This window comes from Protopterus annectens, chromosome 9.part0 (assembly GCF_019279795.1).
Source record: "Protopterus annectens isolate FY-2018-M chromosome 9.part0, PAN1.0, whole genome shotgun sequence".
Classification (NCBI taxonomy): domain Eukaryota; kingdom Metazoa; phylum Chordata; order Ceratodontiformes; family Protopteridae; genus Protopterus; species Protopterus annectens.
The window spans coordinates 309790223-309805906 of record NC_056743.1 but is presented as its reverse complement, the minus strand read 5'-3'; the positions used below and the strand labels follow the sequence as shown (position 1 = coordinate 309805906).

The following is a 15684-nucleotide window of genomic DNA, read 5'->3' as shown; positions in this document are numbered from 1 at the left end:
TTAATTAACACTACCGTTAGATGTCCCATGCTAACCTGAGTAAGTTCCTGTGGAATAGATCATGACACCCATGTCTCCCTTTTTTCTCCACTTTCTGTAACGTATCTCTCACACATCACCCCCCCCCCCGGAGTATAGTTCCTCCTTGCGTTAGTTCCTGCATCACTATGTATTTCCTTGCACTGAAACTAATCTGCCATCTCCATACCCATGCTTTCAGTTTTCTGAGATCCACCAATAGACTAACACCATTATCTCTGTCTTCTCCAAGAAAGTATAAATATTTTAAAATGTATTTAAATATTTTGAGGGGTACAATTTATGGTTCCGTTTGAGTGTTTTTTCATCTTGCTGTAGTTGTCTAATCAAACTACCTTTGTAATAGTTCACTTTCTGCCCTTCTGCTGTACCCACAACTTGGCTTAAACCTATTTCCAGATTTATTGAGAAGTTTTTTTCAGTAGTCAGCATAACAATAGGGTCATAGGTGTTTACTAGGCTAATGACCACAAGGGCCTTTTTAAGCCTAGCCGTGCATCCCAAATCTCTGGCAAGTTTTGATACCCTTGATAAGCATGAGCCTGTTACAGTTTTTGATTCCTCTATTTATGCACACCAGTTTCCTCCTGTGATATACTACAGGAAAGCCTTGAGGTCATGGGGTATTAGAAGTACATTTTCTTGTATTGTGATTAAGTTAAATGTCATGTAGGCATACAATAAGCTGACTGAAGCAGTAAGAACCAGTAAAAGTGTTGTATATCAAGGTACTTTTCAAAGGCCGTTAATGCATGGTCAGTACCTGATATTTGGAACAACAATGCACAGCACAGTGCTCTAATTGATTTTCTTGTGTGGGACACTTTACCCCTTAACAGTGGTACCTTTCACTAAGACTGTGTTTGAAAAAAAAATGTTCCACTATTGCAGTGATCACAGTGTATGCTATTTTTGTCTATTGCCATTTGAGTTTATTGTTGACCTATTACTTACATTTTGCTACTGTTTCATTAAATCTGTTTGTCATGTGCCTTTTTCCTCAAGACTTGTTTTTTGTAGAAAATTATGTCATCTTGATCCTTTTATAGTTTAACTGGACAGCTAGCCTTGAATTTATATTTTTGAAACCGAGATGTCCAATGGATAATTCTTTGAATGTGTATATATATATATATATATATATATGTATATATATATATATATATATATATATATAGTATATATATTAGCTGTTTGTCTGAAGCAGTATTTCATACTTGCAAAGGCACCCTGCTGAGGTACTGTATATGTCACTGCTTGTTTGGCATGAATTATATCTTTTTTACTTAGAAAAGCAGAGTTCATGGCATGCAAGGAAAGATAGAAGTATGCTGTTGGACTGTGAATGCACACTACAAGGGTCAGTGAGAAAAAGTGGACAGCTGTAGTGTAGATAAAAGCTGAATCCTAAATAGCAAGTCAGGAACCAGATTTTTGAGCTCCCTGTTTCATTTTCCTTATGCAAAATGCTCTACAATTAGAGGCAAGACCATGGCAAGCTGTTGTATGGATCAGACCACTCTTAGTGCCTTCAGTGGGAATCTGCGGTGCTTCCCTGAAAAATTCAGTGGAAAGCGCATTTAAAAGATTGAGGCTGTTAACACCATCTGATAAATTAAAGTAAACGTTAAGGACCACATAGCATAGGCTTGATGTTCATAAAACAGCTGACTTGCAGTGACGGTTATTTGTTTAATTAATTAATTAATTAATTAATTAATTAATTAATTAATGTATTTATTTATTTATTACCTCCATGTAATAGCAGAACTTAGTGACATTAACATATGGTACTTTCTCTTCTCAGGAACTTTTACCCATACTCTGAGCTCAGATGATTACCTTGTAACACAATACATCTTTGCCCACCGGTCACTTGTGAATCTCTTAGCTATAGAGGTATTGATAGAAAGGCTAGTATCCACTGATGAGCCCATCACTGTCCAGCTTCAATCATCCTTCAGACCTGCAAGCCAAGACCTGGATTTGAAAGTCGGGCCAGAGTTCCAGGGAGGAATGTAAGTATGAAGAAGAGAAAGGGAGAATAAGCATATTCATAATCTACTAATCTGAGGTAATTTTTTTAATCTTTGTGCCTTTTATGTTTTTGGTGGCTAATCACATTTCATATATGATTGCATAAACATGATTAGAAGTATTTCAGCATAACCTCTTAGTGTGACATTTCCTTTTTTAGTTTTCAAAAGTTATTGGTCAGCATTGGCAAAATGGGGATAAATTGGATACAATTCTTTAAATTTTGGCCTTGCATGCAGTCTTTTACTGAAGCATGAGTAGAATGTTTTCAAAACATTTTAAATCAATTTGTCAAGTGAATAAACTGTTATATTGGAATTCCTGAAAAGAAGAACTGAAATGAAGAGCCTTACTTTCACTGTAATTTTAATTTTAACATGAGAAAATTGAAGATTTTGTTAAGCCCAAAAGTATACCATGCGGATTCTGAAGAATCCAGTCGGGCTAGCTATTTCTTCTATTCAGTGAATATTCCAGGAAGTACCAATCAAGTCAATGAAATTAAAATTAAAATGTGTTATTCCTCTAGCAATAAAATATTTAAAAATTTGTATAGAATAAAACAGCCACAGTTACAACAGGGCTAGTAAAATAAAACTTGCAAATGAGTGTATTAGGAGATCACTGAAAATAAAGAAGTGAGTTTTAAACTTGCTTAATCTGAATATTCAAGAGTATTAGAGTCTGGATTGCAATGCCTGGAGGACTATAGATTACAGGATAATGAGAGAGCCTTATAGGATGCTCCTTGGGCTTTCAGGATTAAGACAACAGACTTTATGATTTATGACAAAATAATGAATCTTTCAAAGAGTAAAAATCTCTCAGTATAAAAATGACATTCAGTTCTTTATTCCCAAAGCACCTCTTTTTCCACAAATCAAACCAAGCGTTCTCATGGAGTCAAAGTAATTTTAATGTCAAATTGTTAAACCTGTTTAAAGCCACAGTTATCTTCTGCAAGCAATACATATCTCCTTACTGATGCTGAAAAAGTAACAGCAGAAATATCAAAATAGCTATGGTCGATGTAATGTTTGACCGAAAAAGATTGGGTAGATTATAACTGATGTATAATGTTTGCAAGTAGAAGTGTGTCAGTATGGATTGTGATGTAAAATGCTTGCAACTAGGATTGTGTCGGTGTGTTGTGTTGTCATTTGTATAAATGTATGATTGCCTATGTTGTACGTGATGGTTTAATAAAGATGTTTCTTGTTTAAAAAAAGAGAGAAAAAAGGCAGGAATTGAATAATATATGCAATGTTGCTTAAGTTATATGACATATAGAAATATATGTTAATTATAGTGTGATTATTTTTACGTGAGTCCAAATTTGCCTATGTCACAAATGATAATTCAATAAAGGTGTTTGGAAAAAATAGCTATGGTGACTGTATGAAAGTGTATAGAAAACAAGTCAGAAGAGAGGGAAACTGAGTGTTTGCAAGTTCACTGTGCATAATATAGAAGTTATGTTCATTTTGCTTGTACATGAGCTGTGAGTAGGAATAATTATATTCTCACTTGAGTGGTTTGTATGGAAAGCATTTTAAATGTTATGAAGAGCTTTGGATGGCTGAACTGTAATGAACATTATGTTCCAAGAGCTAGGCTTAGGTTTACTCTGCAGTATTGTTACGTTAGTGCTATCATTAGATCTTGTCTGTTGAAAGCTGTTAAGCTGATTCATGTTTCAAAGTCATTTGTTCTGTTTCTCTGCTTGTTTACTGTTTACTTAATATGTTTATGTGCTTTATCTGCACAGTAGTCTGGCTATAAGGCTGACCAGTCAGTTCAATGTGTTATATTTTTAAGAATCCTTGTGATCAGCTAACTAACCTGGCTACCTGTCAAATATTTCTTTCCACTGTCAGAAGGACTTTGGGGGAGACAAGAGATGGCAGCCAGGACATTGTCTTCTTGCCTGTGGAATTGTACATTTTCTCTCCATCTTTTCCTAAGTCCACACAGGATAACAGGCTGTAACTGTGTCACAGTATGCAGTGCTGACATCATGTGCTGTGCACACACTGTTTATGGCCAAAGGATGCCACTGATATGCCACATCAGACCAGTGGCATTCTGTGCCCAAGGGAAACCCTTTAACCTCTACCAGGAGACATTCTGCGGTGGGACATTTCCCAATTTAGGAGACCCGGCTGCATTTTGCTTATCAAATTAGTAAACAAGTATTGAAGTCTGGTGCCTTGCCATTTCGCCAGTGGCCAGAGTTAGTTCAAAGCTAACCATGAAAAAGTACAAGGTTACTGGGCCATGTGGCCATTTAAGCCTTGCCAGTTCCCACCCTTGAACCTTATCTACTTCTGCAATGAGAGATAGACCAATCTTACTGGGGGGAACATATAGCCAGTTGCACTTGAATAACATTTGCACTGTCATGCTGATTTGCATTAACATTTGATTAACATTTCTGCACACTTCCATTTCACCTGTTAAACACACTATTTCAGCTGATTTTAGAAATGGCTGCATAGTTAATGAGACAAGACATTTACAGGATATCATGTGCCATAAAAAGTACACACAGAGTCAGATCTGAGATCTCCTTAGCTCCTCTGCTTCTTTTAAATAGTAAGTTTGATGCACATCTTTTCATTATAAACCCAAAAGATATTTTGAATGCAACATAAAAACAAATCATTCCAAAGTTATAAATGCCCAAATAACCTATTAAGTAAGTCAGAGTAGTACTTGTATGTTTAGTGTTTTAATTTACTGGGTCATAATATGATTTGCCAACCTGTTTTAGGTACTTTAAAGGGTTAAAAGATTGGGAACATTGCCATCTAAGGTGTGTCTTGCCTACCTATTGCTGGACACTTAAGGCTACTCTTAGGACCACCCGTTATGTGTCACTTGTGTAACACTTATTGTAATCAGTGTATTTCCAGATCTGTTTATAGCAAAATGGTCAAACACCTTTTATGAAGTCGCCTGATATAATACAAGAGGATCAAAACAGTTTGTATTAAATAAATTGGGAAACTGGTACAGCCCAAAATTTCTAGCACTGCATTCAAAGACTTTAATGTTTGCTGTTGAAAATTTAGATAAAACACTGAGATGGACATTTTTTTAAGTTACAGTGGTTTAGAGCCTCTTGTGTTTGTGTCCAATGTGTTATAAAACAATTGTTCATAATTTCTTATTGATCTAAGTTCTGCTTTTTTTTTTTTTTTGCCACAGTGTCTTTTGCATACCATATGCAGGTGGGGTCAGAAAGTTTGGAATAATGATGATGCTTTGAGATCGTTTGATATCTCTTCTCAAGTTTTGTTGTACCAGACTACCCATGGGGCCCTTGACACTGGCAGATACCTTCAGATTTCTTTTTCTTGGTGTGTGTCAAGTGTTGCATGCTTTCCAAGTAGATTTCCTTGAAGTAATACATTATACAGATTTGATACTTAGGAACCTTGAATCCACAGGTTGACCCAAATGCTACAATGGTCTCCTGTATTACTCCTTTTCAGCTTACTCCTTTTCAGCTTTCTCCTGAGCTAATATATACATTATTTCCCCATGAAAATAGCCCTATGGCTATAAATTGTAGGGGCTATGGAGTGAGACAATGGACACAGTGAAGCGGAGCAGCCAGTGATCATCAGCTTTGCTACCAGACCTACTACCCCTTTACAGGTATCATATGCAGAGACTAGTGACAGGCATGCTCATGGGCCGTTGCATATGTGGGATCTATTACAATATCCTGACACTCAAAGGTCAAAGAAAATGCCAACAAGACCAGCAAAACTAAAGCATTCATTATACTGAACAATTAAAATCAAATATCATAAAGCACAAGACATCAGTAACAAAGTATGGGTAGCTTCTTCCAGAAATCTAAACACATATAATTCACACAACAATCATGTAATCAATAATGAAAGACTAGTATCAGATCTCATGTACTCCATTAATTTAGTGCAGAAACAGCAAGCAATTTCACTCGACCTTAGATGGAAGCATATGTATATTTTAATAGATGTGAAAACACCATTTCTGTTCATCCTGTTCAGTGTGCTGCACCATTGTAGACACATTTACTGGAAACTAGATTTTATCATCTTGGCTTCTGATCTCCAGTTTATAACATGCATATTTGCTTCCTTGACTTTTCCCTGTCATGTTGCTACTATTATGTGAACCCAGTCTGTCCTGCCATGGCTTCTTCTCTACTTTATTGAGACAGCTGTCCTGCTATGTCCCCTAGCTTCTACCAGGAGAGCATGCACTGTTGAATCCTATAGCCCCCCCCCTACCCCCAGCACAAGAACGGAACTGTGTCTTCTTCATCCCCCCTAAACGTGGCATTTTGTGAGAGAGGCAAGCACATTTGTCAGATGCTTACGATGTTAATATAAAGTTGTCTTCAGAGCTGTGGAACCATAAAACCTAATTTCCTAAATTGTTAAATGCTAAAGTACAGTTTGGATATACTAATAAAGAAACTGGGTGAGGGGGCTAGTCTGTAATATGACTCTTGTGTGTTCTTCCCTTCAAAATAAAATTGTTTCTTCCTTTGTATAAAGAAGCTGTATAGTACCGGCTTGCAGCTCAATGGTCTGTAAAGCATTTTGCAGGACCATGTACAGAAAGATTATAATAGTTTGCACTTACAACATTTTGTGTTATACTTCAGTGACCAGTGAGTTCCCTGCATGTTTCCAATTTCAGATACATTTTTTAGAGAAGGTACAGTAATATGAGAAGCTATGTTCACCACGCTGCCAGTTACGTCTGTCCTTCACTCATTGTATCTGTATGTTCACCTCTACAATCTGTACTGGAATTTGTGAGTCATAAAGGTCTAGATACTTGCTGAACTAATAAGCCTGAGAGATCATAGCTAACTTGTAAGCCTTAATATTTGTTTGGGGTTACAATTTTATTGTTCCAAGTAGTTTGCTACAATCAGTTTTGTTTTCACTGTTAACATGGTTGCATTTCATATTGTGGCCTCAATGTTAGGGCACCCTAGACTCTGGGCTTAATGCCGGGATAATTCATCACTGCTGCTCCAAGTATGAGGTGGTATTGCATGAAAAAGGTAACTTGGCAACTTGTACTGTCCATCACAGCTGTATTTTTCAGATGTTTGATCACCCTGTTCTCCTCTCTGCTTTTTTAAGTCTTTGAATGCAGTGCTTCACATAAAGAGCAAAATAATGATTTTACTGTTACCCACTAGATTTACTGCTTTGCATTTTTGATCCACTATAATTTAGAAATTCATTAGGTATCAACCCTTATATCATTTAGATTGGTCGCTAACTGGCTCACTGATAGAACCCATATAGTCAAAATAGGGGACTCCATCTCCAACTCTGTTTCTCCAAAGCACAAGCAAAAACTAAAGGTCTATGGCTGACAAAGTTTGCTGATGCCTACAAATTGGGAGTGGTCATAGAATCTCCAAATGTCAGTATCCTACAAGACGGTCTTACACAAACAAATGATTGGTGCCAAAGTCATGGCCTTATAATCAATGCAAAAAAAAAAAGTATCATCAGCCCTTTTGATAAGGGCGATGTTTCTGATAACCACTGCATCAGTAGCAACACCTCAAGTACGCACTCAGTGGTGAGAGACCTGGGCACACTGGTTGACAGCAATCTCACCTTTACCACCATGTCTCCACAGTGGTAAGAAGGGCATTCTATATTGCTCATCTCATAAGTAAGGGCATTGCCTTCAGAAAAAAAGAAGTTATAACCTCCCTGTACTCTTCCCTCATCTGGCCAATAATTGAGTACAACGCCCCTTTTGGTATGTACCTTTCCAAGTAGCTGCAGAAATTAGAGAAACCACAAAGGTTCCTCACAAAGAAAATTCTAGGATGTCAGCATCTAGCCTATGTGGACCATCTGAAATCACTGTCACTTTACTCCGTTTCAAACAAACTACTCAGAGGCAATCTCTGCCTTGCATACAAGGCAATATCTTACCCTGCTTTTTGGGAAATGCTGCATCTCCGTAAGTCAAATGATACACAGATTACTCACTCTAAAGACCTTAACCTGGTGTGTGACATTAATAGAATCTGTTAGAGGGACATATTTGTCTCCCAGACAGACTCCCACTTCATGTCAAACAGAGCACATATTTGGCCCCCTTCAGATGCAGTCTGGACGATTGGATCGGTAACTGTAAATTCACACTGGGGGTTCCGCCTGTGGCCCTCTTGGACAGGGACAATAGGTGCTGATCATGGAAATAAGGGTGGAACTTGGCTAGGCTTTGAAGGGTCCTAGGGCCATTAGCCTAGTAACTTCCTATGATCCTATGAACTGTACTGTGCAGGTATACAGTAAGTTTTCCATCCACTGCCCATTCCTTCCTGCCCAGCTGTAGTGTGCTTAATGTGTGCAATACTTGTAACCTCGTCACTGCAAACAGCCCAATTTTTAGAATATCTCAGACCCTGCATACTGTCTGTATGTAGCTTCCCATGATACTCAATCTTAGGAATGCCTACAGTAAAGGTATTTGATGAAACAATTAACAGTAACGCAAAAATGAGCATGTTTAAAGCAAAACGAGTGTGTTTAAAGAAAAACTGGGCATGTTTAGAGTAAAATGTGCACAAGAAAGTACATTGGGCATGAAAAGGGCTTAAATGAGCAAAACTAGTATAATAAGGGCAAAAAAGGGCACATTAAGCAAAAATAAAGCAAGGTGACTGCATGTGTTTTGGCAAAGTGCTATGTTTTGGCATAACTACGACTTCGTATTGTATCAAGGGCTTAACTGAAGTTATTCAAAGTATCTCAAAGTGTGTAAAAGTGCTTACAGTGTGAGCTTATTACTGTGCATGTATTTTGAAGAATTTATTGTGTGCAAAGTGCAACTATTTCATGAAATACAGTCAAAGTATAACCATTTCAAAAAGTTTCTTGTGTTGGGTATGTCTATTTGCAAAGTGTCGCCATTACAGAGTGTTTCTTGCACTGTAAAGAGTTGCCTAGCAAGGTACTGCTATTTTAGGGACATTTCAGTGTGTTGTGTGCAGTTATTTGCAAAGTGCAATTACTTCCAAATGTTATTGAGTTTTGGGCAAGAGAGGTCCAGTTTTTTCGCACCGTGCAGTTATTTATGTTTCTTACACTGATAAGAGGTTCTTGCAAACAATATTACAAAAGTATTACAGTGCCTGAGAGTTTATTTCATTCGCATCGTAAAGTTGTTTGAGATATTTCTTAAAATGATGATAAATGACTTTAACACTGCAAAACAATATTACAAGAGTATTAAAGTACCCTAGAAGTTTATTTCACAAAGTCCAGTTATTCAAAGGTACTATGAGTTTGTCCATTAGCATAATTTCGAGAAGCCCAAAAGGTATAAATTCAGAAGCACAAAGGCATTGGACAACATTACAAATAGTGGCATAAGTTTCTGGCATATGTGCATGTGTGTATGTTTGTGCTTATTTGCAAAGCCCTTCACTGGTATGTGTTAATATGGCAGACTGATTTCAAAAGCCCCTACCAGTTGTATTTGATCAGAATATTGCAGAGAATTGGAGAATATTTGGGCAAGAATACAATATTTTTATACAAGTAGCTTATGCAGATAGAGATGCACGTAAAAGGGCATTCATTTTGCTAAACCTATCTGGGTCAGAGGCCATAGAAAGAGAGAATTCATTTGTGTATGCCCCTGCAGTATATGAAGGAGAAGGTGAAAATCATCATATTGTTGTACAGGCTGAATCAAGGGAAGACCCAGAGTATTTGAAGCACAAGTTCATAGAAATGTGTAACCCCCCAGACAAATATTACATTAGAGAGGCATTTGTTTTACACAAGAGATTACAAACCAGGGGAAACATTTGCAGCTTATATAACTGACCTGAGAAACAGAGCTAAAACATGTCGATTTGGTGACTTAAAAGATGAGTTGATAAAGGACAGGCTTGTGTGTGGTATTAACAGTGCTGCTGTGAGAAAGATTTTACTTTGTGACAGTGATTTTAACATTGAGAAAAGCCATAGAGATTTGTCAAATCCATGAGATGACAGAAAAGCACACAAGTATGCTTGCAAGTGACAAAAGCATGGTTTCAGTTGGCTCCAGGGCAAGTGTAGATAGCCTGTAACACGTGGCAGACAAAAGCAGGCCTAAGCACATGGCAGCTAAGGGGTTTCTGGGGAAGACACGTAGCATTCCAGTAAGTTCTAAGAAAGGAGCTTGTTCCAGCTCAGAGCAGTAAAAGCATGAATCAACAAAGCCCAAGTCTAGCTTTATTGCCAGCTGTCACAATTTTGGTGAAAGTCATGAGTCTAAAAGAAAGAAGTGTTTAGCATTTGGTCAGCAATGTCACAAGTGTAAAAAATGGAACCATTTCCAAAAGTTTTGTAAATCAAGTAAGCCTCGCACAGATGTAAAGAAAGGTCGCACAAAAAGGCAAGTTGATCAAGTAGAGCTGAAACAATCAGCTTTCTATGTAGATGGTGTATCAGTGCTTGATGAAAGAGTTGGTGCAGTGAATTTATTAACAAGGAGCCAAGCGTTTTGTACTGTCCAGATTAATGGAAGATCCACAGAGCTCAAAGTAGACACTGAAGTGTAATGTTATATCAGCAGACACATTTGCTAAAATTAGAATTAATAAACAACTCTATGTAGCTAGTAGTGCGAGACTTGTTGCTTATGGAGGCGAAGAATTTCAGACCGAAGGTTCAGTGATGCTTTCATGTTATTTGTTCGAGAACTTTTACAACTTGTTATTCTATGCAGTCCGAAGACCAGTGCAATCTTTATCGGGTCTCAGATATAGTTTAAGAATGAATCTGCTTTCTTTTGCTAAAGAAGTTCATCATGTAAATGCATTTCCAAGTTCTAATTTTTCTGAAGCCATTTTCTCAGAGTATGCCAATGTTTTCGATGACAAGTTAGGCAAACTTCAGTTTTGCATTCCATGAAGTTAGACCCAGAGATCACTCCACTAGTCAGACCAGCAAGAAGAGTTCCGATAGCTATGCAGGATAAAGTTAATGCTCAGTTGGATAAAATGGTGCAGAAAGGTATGATTTGTCCAGTCACAGAACCAATTGAATGGGTGTCATCCATGGTAGCAGCTCATAAAAAAGGCTCAGACAAAATCAGAATATATATTGACCCAAGAGATTTCAACAAAGCATTGAAGAGACCGTATCATCCAATGCGCACAGTCGAAGAGGTCACAACCTTAATACCAAATGCCACTGTTTTCTCTGTCTTTGATGCAAAGAGTTCCTTTTGGCAAGTGATGATTGATCGCAAATCTTCATTTCTAGCTACTTTTGGTACTCCCCCTGGCAGATACAGATATCTAAGGATGCCATTTGGAATAAATTCTGCAAGTGAAATCTTTCAGCGTGCAATGGAGCAAATTTCTTTGGGTTATCCTTGTGCCGTAATAGTAGACGATTTATTGGTTGGAGCTAATGGTGAAGCAGAGAATGACAGAAACCTCAAGAAAGTTCTAGACGGAGCACATGAAGTAAACGTGAAGCTCAATCCTCTGAAGTACAAATTCAGACTTCCAGAAGTTACATATTTAGGTAATTTGTTTACGAGTGCAGGTTTGAGACCAGACCCCACCAAGCAAGCAGTTATTCTTGAGATGTCAGCACCAGATAATGTACAAGCTCTACAGCGTTTTCTAGGCATGGTCAACTGTTTAGGCAAGTTTATACCAGACTCCAGTGAGTTGACAGCACCTTAAAGAGAGCTAACGCATAAAAATGTTGCACGGTCATGGCTGGAACAGCACCAGAAGGCATTTGAAGACCTTAAGCAGATAATTGTCACCCCACCTACATTAAGATACTATGATGTGAACAAACCAGTTACTCTTTCCTGTGATGCTTCAAAATTTGTTCTTAGCACAGTTCTACTTCGAGGGTAGACCAGTAACCTATGTATCTAGAACACTAACCCAAGCTGAGATGCAATATGCTCAAATTGAGAAGGAGCTTTTGGAAATAGTATTTGCATGTTCCAAGTTTCACGATTATATTTATGGTCGAGCTATTCAGACTGAAACTGTCCACCAACCTCTAGTTACAATTCTAAAGAAGCCTATGCATTCCGCTCCAGCGAGATTGCAAAGAATGATGCTCAAATTGCGAACGTACAATTTTAAAATGATTTACACAAAAGGCAAATTGCTCTATCTGGCTGATACTTTATCCACATCGGCCAGAAATATGACAAAACAGTTTGACGCAGAGAATTTTGACTTTGATGTGATGTCAGTGCATAATTTTTTCCAGCACTAGAATTGATGAGTTGAGAGATCACACTCAGACTGATCCAATTTTGCAGAAGCTCAATCACTACATTAATGTTGGATGGCTGTCAAAGCAATCTAATGTACCACCTGAAGTGCAAACCTATTTTCCTTACAGAGATGAATTGTTGATGAAATATGGAATTATTTTCAAATGTCCTAAAATTGTTGTTCTTGCTTCCTTACAACAAGAATATATCCAGATTTTGCATTGTGGTTGCACAGGATCCACATCCACTAAGAGAAGAGCAAGATAATTAGTATTTTGGCCTTCAATACCAAAAGACATTGATAAAGTACTTTCTTCTTGTTCAGAATGCAATAGTACTAGACTAGTGTGAAATACACAGCAACATGGATGTATATAAATATATATGTGTGTGTGTGTGTGTGTGTGTGTGTGTGTGTGTGTGTACTTGGTAGTCTATAATGCATGACAAATAATTACTTGTGATTTCTGCATGCTAAATAGAAAGCTATGAGTCTATTTCTCAAAGAGGGAGGCTGTAGATCAGAGTGCAAGTGAAGTGTGCTGTATCTTTATGAAGCATGTCAAGGCTGTACATTAACTTATAATTTCCAGACAGGTGCAATCCCTCCTGCCATTTTGTAAGAGCAGCCAAAGTGAGAGCATGCACGATTGCAGTTGTTAGTTTGTGTATAAGTTACTTAAGTTAAAGTCAGTAAACTTCTGTAGTGATGTGTTTGTATAAAATAAAGCTGCTTGACCAGAACCCATGAAGACTTTTTTATTGTGTCCAAAGTAGGAGAGCAACAGGGAGCAGCTAAAGGAGGGAGGCAGAATGTTAACATGAGAAGTAGTCAAAATAAAATTCCAGCTAAGAAGATGGGAACTCTTGAGGTATAAGGAAATATACAATATTTATAGAAATCAAGAAACATAGTTAAAGAGGAGAATGAGAGAGAAGCCAGAGACACTGTAACTGATGTTGTAAGCAAGATCAGAAACCGCTGGTAAGAAAAAGATAAGCAGATTTTACTAAGCTTTAATAAAAGATGTATACCTTGTGAAAAATACAATGTGTGGGGAATGGTCAATACATATTACCAGAGACTGTAATTTCAGAAGAGACTTGGGATCAAAAATGCTTAGCTCCCAGGTATGGAACAAATTCCTGAAAATTTCACACATTTGTATGGAAGTATCTGTACAAATATATTTACACCTCAGTGAGAGTCTGAAAAAGAGATTTCCTGAAGTAAGGGAAATGTGCTAGAAATGTGACTCCAACAGGATAGGTACTTGGAGACATATTTTTGTGGAGTATCCAAAACTGATGGGATTTAGAAGAGATGTATAGCATTTGATGCATGAGATGGCTGAAACTAAAGTGGGATGGATGAGTACCTATTTACTGAATTGGGTTAAGATGGAGGAAATATCCCAGCCCACTAAAAGCTTAATGGTATTGATTATTATAGTGATGAAAAAAAGTCATAGCGAGGAGTTAAAAATCCCTTGTGGTTCCTAGAATAGAACCGGTGGTGAAGCTGATAGAGGAGATCAGGTGGTAAAATTAGGGATATTGAAAAGTCATCTATGTAAACACAATACTTAGAAGTGGGGAAAATGGAGAGGAAAGAAAAGAGGGGAGATATTGGTGGGCTAAGGGCCTAATAGAAAGATGGTCAGGCCTGAAATATTCCAGAGACAGGACTTCAGTATGAAGGCCCAATACCTTTAACCTGAAAGGTGGCATGCTTGCTTTCTGGGAATGGTCTCAACCAAGGCTGTCAAGCTTATGACTGTATCTACAAGGGGGATTCCCTTCGCAAGCTGGAAGTTTCAAAACTTCGAACTGCAAATGGTGAAGACCATAAGATCGAAGTTTTGAAACTTAGAATATTTTGAATGGAGATCACCATACAGTGTGGAATGGGAAATTTACTATTTTCCTCACTGTAGTGCAGTGTTGGAGTTGGCATCTTTATTTACCAGGGGGTGGGGGTGCCACCCCCCCCCCCACAAAAAAATAAAAAAAAAATTGTTTTTATTTCTTTTTTTATTAACAATTTCAAGGTTTCAAAACTTCGATCTTATGGTCTCGACCATTTGTAGTTCAAAGTTTTGAAACTTCAAGCTTCTAAAGTAGATCCCTACAAGGGATATGATGTACAATATTGTTGTGAATGAGCAGGGAATGGGATTATAAACTATATGTGGTCTGAATCTATAGTTAAAAGTTCTGAATTTTTCTAACATAAATGACGGTTCTTGAGGAAAAATGAGATTTTAAAAGTTGTTATTTGAAAACTGGCATAAACTCCATTGTTGGGATGAGACCCAACATTAGTAAAGTAGGGCTTTGTCAGTTATAAGTTTTACCAGTTTAGGGTCAGGCGTTGGAGCAGAGAAATGTGTGTGCCACACATGCAGAATGCACATTGTATGTAAAGTATTATAGTGAGAAATAAAGAACCTCTCTCTCTCATATATATTGCACACACACACACACACACACACACACACACACACACACACACACACACACACACACACACACACACACACACACACACACACACACACACACACACACACACACACACAATGTGGGAATTCTAGGAGGCCTTTCTTCTGCAAAGTTTCCACTACCACTGCCAGAACAAAAATGGTTTATGTTAGCACGTACTATTAACTGTACTGCACTCTGGTGTTATTTTAGTGTATCAAGGCTGAGATGTGCGAGGAAGGAAAAACTGTGTTTTTAAATGTTCCTTGTACATGGTGTCTGACAGTCTCAGAGATAAGGCAGTAATATTGAAATATTCCTTTCTGTCCAGGTTTTTGTGATCTCACTGTGGGTTTTTATAAGTTAAAGGGGTATGGAGGCAAAGCCCTCACATGAAGCATGCAGAGGGGAATGCCCCCCCCCCCCCCCGAAAGATCATTCACAGTTTTATTTTAGTTTTTTTTATTAATAGTTTGGCTCTTTTCTTACCATAAGGTTAGCAATGGAATAATAGTGCTTGATAAAATTACTTGTAATATGACTGAGAAGCTCAAAAACAGGAGTCAGGTGACAGCTGAAAAGGCAGTTCCTATGCTAGGAGTGGTATTAATCTAGACAGAACTTGAGAAATGTTACATTTGACTTCTCATCAAAGATCTACAAATAGGCAGACATTCATCATCTCACTTAATACCATTCAAGCTTTGTGGCAGCAGGAACGTGACCACGTATAGAGTCAGCATATGGACCCTTATATACTGATTATGTTCACTGAAATTGTTGATGTTTAGGATGTGCTAAAACATCTCATATTCTCTGCTCTGAGGAAGG

At 37.7% G+C, this 15684-nt stretch overlaps 1 protein-coding gene across 1 annotated transcript in view; it reads left to right on the top strand.

Moving 5' to 3' along the window:
* Positions 1-15684, top strand: part of PGGHG (protein-glucosylgalactosylhydroxylysine glucosidase) — a 471557-nt gene that overhangs the window by 61955 nt on the left and 393918 nt on the right. The window contains exon 3 of the mRNA XM_044082889.1: positions 1847-2057. Within this exon, the coding sequence (XP_043938824.1) occupies positions 1847-2057 (211 nt within the window). The remainder of the gene's footprint in view (positions 1-1846; positions 2058-15684) is intronic.